Source organism: Caenorhabditis briggsae (genome assembly GCF_000004555.2).
Source record: "Caenorhabditis briggsae complete genome, chrIV, whole genome shotgun sequence".
NCBI lineage: Eukaryota > Metazoa > Nematoda > Chromadorea > Rhabditida > Rhabditidae > Caenorhabditis > Caenorhabditis briggsae.
This window is the reverse complement of record NC_013487.2, coordinates 2,023,018-2,026,622: the sequence shown is the minus strand read 5'-3', so window position 1 is coordinate 2,026,622 and position 3,605 is coordinate 2,023,018. Positions and strand designations below refer to the sequence as shown.

General features: G+C 38.8%; 1 protein-coding gene across 1 annotated transcript; it reads right to left on the bottom strand.

Moving 5' to 3' along the window:
- Positions 1 to 216: 216 nt before the first annotated feature.
- On the bottom strand, positions 217 to 3,142 carry CBG21566 (the record flags this gene model as incomplete). The annotated part of the gene is made up of 4 exons (XM_002632599.1): positions 217 to 504; positions 878 to 1,652; positions 2,279 to 2,921; positions 2,971 to 3,142. 4 exons carry the CDS (start codon positions 3,140 to 3,142, stop codon positions 217 to 219), a joined length of 1,878 nt encoding a protein of 625 aa, XP_002632645.1.
- Between the last annotated feature and the right edge of the window lie 463 nt (positions 3,143 to 3,605).

Sequence of the window (3,605 nt, the reverse complement as noted above, 5' to 3'; positions counted from 1 at the left end):
AATGTAGAGAAAAAATTTCGGTTTTTTTGAGCTTTAGAACTCCTAAAAATATCAAAAACTGAAAGATGAGATAGATTTTTTCTGTAAAAAAACTTTCAAAAATGACCCAGAGACCGTGCACAGGAAATTTTTATTCACAATAAATCATGTAAACCGACAATAATCAATTATAGAAAAGATCCCAAGGTTAGAAAATAAATTCAAAAATAGCAAAGTTCACAAATGTGCAAATTTCCTTGGCGTCGTTTTGAAGGGAATCGGTTTTGGTTTTGGCCGCAATTCCAATGGAATATCCTTGACACTAATTTGAATTTCCGCCTCTCCAAATTCCACAAAAACTTCATAGTCATGCTTTTCAGACACGAATTTCAGCTTTTTGGGATTCTCCTCATCCGAAAATTCTCCAAATTTGTAGTGAGCAAGGATTTGTTGGATTTCTTCAAAGTTCAGATTTTCGTCCAAATAAACCGTGCACCCTTGTGTGGCAATTTGTTTTTTGAGGACCTGAAAAAAAAGCTACACGATGACTTTACTTTTGAAAGTTGGGTTTTCTAGGCCACCATGCTCGAATCATCTAAAAATGGTCTGACATTCCCCGGGTGTGTTTTCTAGGTCATTCTGAAGTGATGGCCTAGAATACTCAAATTGCAAAAGTTAGGCCATGATCTCAAAATGACCTGAAAAATATACCAGGTGAATAACATGACAATTCTAGGTCATGGTGATCTAGAAAACCCAAGATGCGAAAGGCCACCACTTCAAAACGACCCAGAAACACATAATGGGCATGTCAGGCCGTTCCTAGATCATAAAAGTTGGTGGCCTAGAAAACCCAAGATGCGAAAGTTAGGCCACCACTTCAAAATGTCTAACTAACCTCACAAATATGCAACACAAGCCACGCATCGAGCTTCTCCAGATTAACAATTTCAAAGTGATAAAAATAGTTCCAATTGATTTTAATCAAATCACGAATCTCAATTTTTTTCGCTTCCATCCATAGTGGAATTTTCGGGTAGATAAACAAATCAATCGCTTCATACTGTAATCTTTCCATTGAGTCCGATTTGGGGCGAAACTTTTTATTGGTGCTGGACACTTTGGAATCGTCCCAAACCCAAATTGAGAGTCCGTCGACTGGTTGCAGCCAGTTTTGGAGCCAATCTATGCAATGATGAAATGAAAACATATGAGAAATTTTGGGGTCGAAAGCGAATCTTCTACTGAGCGTAAATCTGAATTTAGAGACTTCCAAAGTCTTCTTTGCGATCACTTGGGTCATAAACATTCTCATAAGATAGAAGACGTCAAGGTTCGGAAAGACTCCTGGATGCAGAGGACTGTAAGCCTCAATGTAGAATGCCAACCAGTCCAATTTCAAATTCACTCCTTTCAAAATGTATACAAAATCGCAGCAGGCCACATCCTCATATTCCTTTCCATTGACTGGTACTAGCTTTTTGTCTGCTCCATATCTCACAAGTGCTCCATTTGGTTGCCAAAAATATTGAAGTTGAATTTTGGAATCGTTGAAATCAATCAAATCGATTTGAATGATTCTGTAGCCTGTTGTCCAGGCAACTGACTTGATAGGAAGGTTGAGGCAGTCAGCTACTCGGGAGGATTCGGTACAAATTCGGCGAATGAAGAATCTGAAAAATTTTTCAGTTTCAATAAGTTGTCTTGAGAGTTTTCAGAAGATGAAATTTGATCATTTTTCTTCATGTACATAGTTGACAACTTTCACATCAAATTTCATTCAAACAACATATGACGTAGAATCATAAAACTTCTATCATTTAATACGCCAACTTCCCAACGGATAATCTCGTCTCAAAGAAACAGTATATAAAAGTAGTCAATTCTAAAAATGAAGCTCTACTTTTTTTTGGAAACCTCAAAAAATTTCAGACAGAATGAACTACGAAAACCTGTATTAGAAGGGCCCCTCTATTAGAAAGGCCTTCGAGATGACCTTGGAAAAATAAAATGGGCCGCTGTAATAAAGGCGCTTTATGATAAAATGGGTAGATTCTCGTGAACTTTAAACGAGAATGCAGCGAACTTTTTGATTAAAATTCATGGAAAACCGAGTGGAAAAGTAGAAGGCTAATTAAAGAACCCCTGTAACAAAAGGGCCCCCCCCTGGAGGTACCTTGGAATATTAGAATGCCCTGCTCTTCTAATAAAGGTTTTACGGTAGTTTTTGTCATTTTTGTGAAGCGTCCAACCGAAGGGACTGCGTAGCTGGTTACCCCCTTACTGTCCCCTTACTCACAACTTAAAAATATCCTCTGAATTCTGAATCATCTGCGTCTCATCCCTCTCGATTTCTTGCATCTCATCAACCATTTCGTCCAAATAAATCTCATAAATGTCAGCCAACGGAATTTGATCGTTTGTGTCATTTTCAAACGTCTCATAGACATCATAAGTCCCCGCACGCTCAACCCAATCGATTCGAAATGGTCTTAGTGGCGTTTCAGACATATTCACAAGGACAATGGGTCTGGAACCTTCGTATTTCGGCTTTTTGGGATTCGGTCCGTTTGGAGGCTCCTCTTTCGAGAAGTGCGCACCTCTTTTCAGAAGTTCTGAACTGGAATTCGTGGTTGAGAAGCTCCGATCTCTTTCCACAGCTTCAACTAGTCTTGCTGGCACAGCTGGTGATGGATCCGAGAAGCTCCGATTCTTGGAAGATGGTCCGGGAAGGTCTTCTGGCGTTGACACCGGTCCTTGGTATTCATCAGGAATCGGAGCATCGTGACACCAATTTCTTGGATCTTCTGAAGACTTGAATTCCACTGAAGGGCCAGGAAGCACTTCTTTTGGAGCTAGGTTTAAATCTGCGAGCATTCTGGAAATTCTCGCTTCCTCATCTTCAGACACTGTTCGATGTAGAGGTCTTGGTGGTGGGGTTTCTGGAATTTTGAAAATAAAATTTAGAAATTTCGGGAAATTCTAGAATACCTTGTTTTGAACCTCTTGAACTTCTCGGCGTGTCTCCTCCTTCTCCCCTCAAATCTCTCAAAATCTGACTACAAACTTCTCGATGAGCCTCACGAATCGATAGCCGTTTTCTGTACAACTGTTGAACGTATTCTTTGAGTTTTTGCCCATCGGTTTGCAGTGGGTGGCTCATTTGAAATGTCTGAAACTAAAAAATAGGCGAAAAATTGGGCGGAATCAGTCAAAAAATCAGAAAAGAATCCAGGAAAAAAGTGCGAAAATTGGAGGGAAAATCGTGGAAAAATGAGACAAAGATGAGTGGAAAACAACAACAAAAAGAAGAGAAACAAGTCGAAAAGGCGGGGTTCTTGAATTTTGGGGTAGATCAAAAATTTAACAAATTGAAAAAAATCTGATTTTGAAAATTTTTTCCGGTTTCAAGGAATGGAGAAATTATTAGAGTTTTTTGAAACTTTTAGTCTTAGGAGAGATTAAGAAGGTTCGAAAAAATTTACTTTTTTTCAAGGAGTTTCACCGATTTCAAAAGGAAAAAATTCAAGAGATATTTAAACGTGATGAAAAAAAATTACTTAAAAAACTCACGACCCTTAATGACCCATTGACCTCAGAGAGAATACTATAAACGAAGAGTGAAG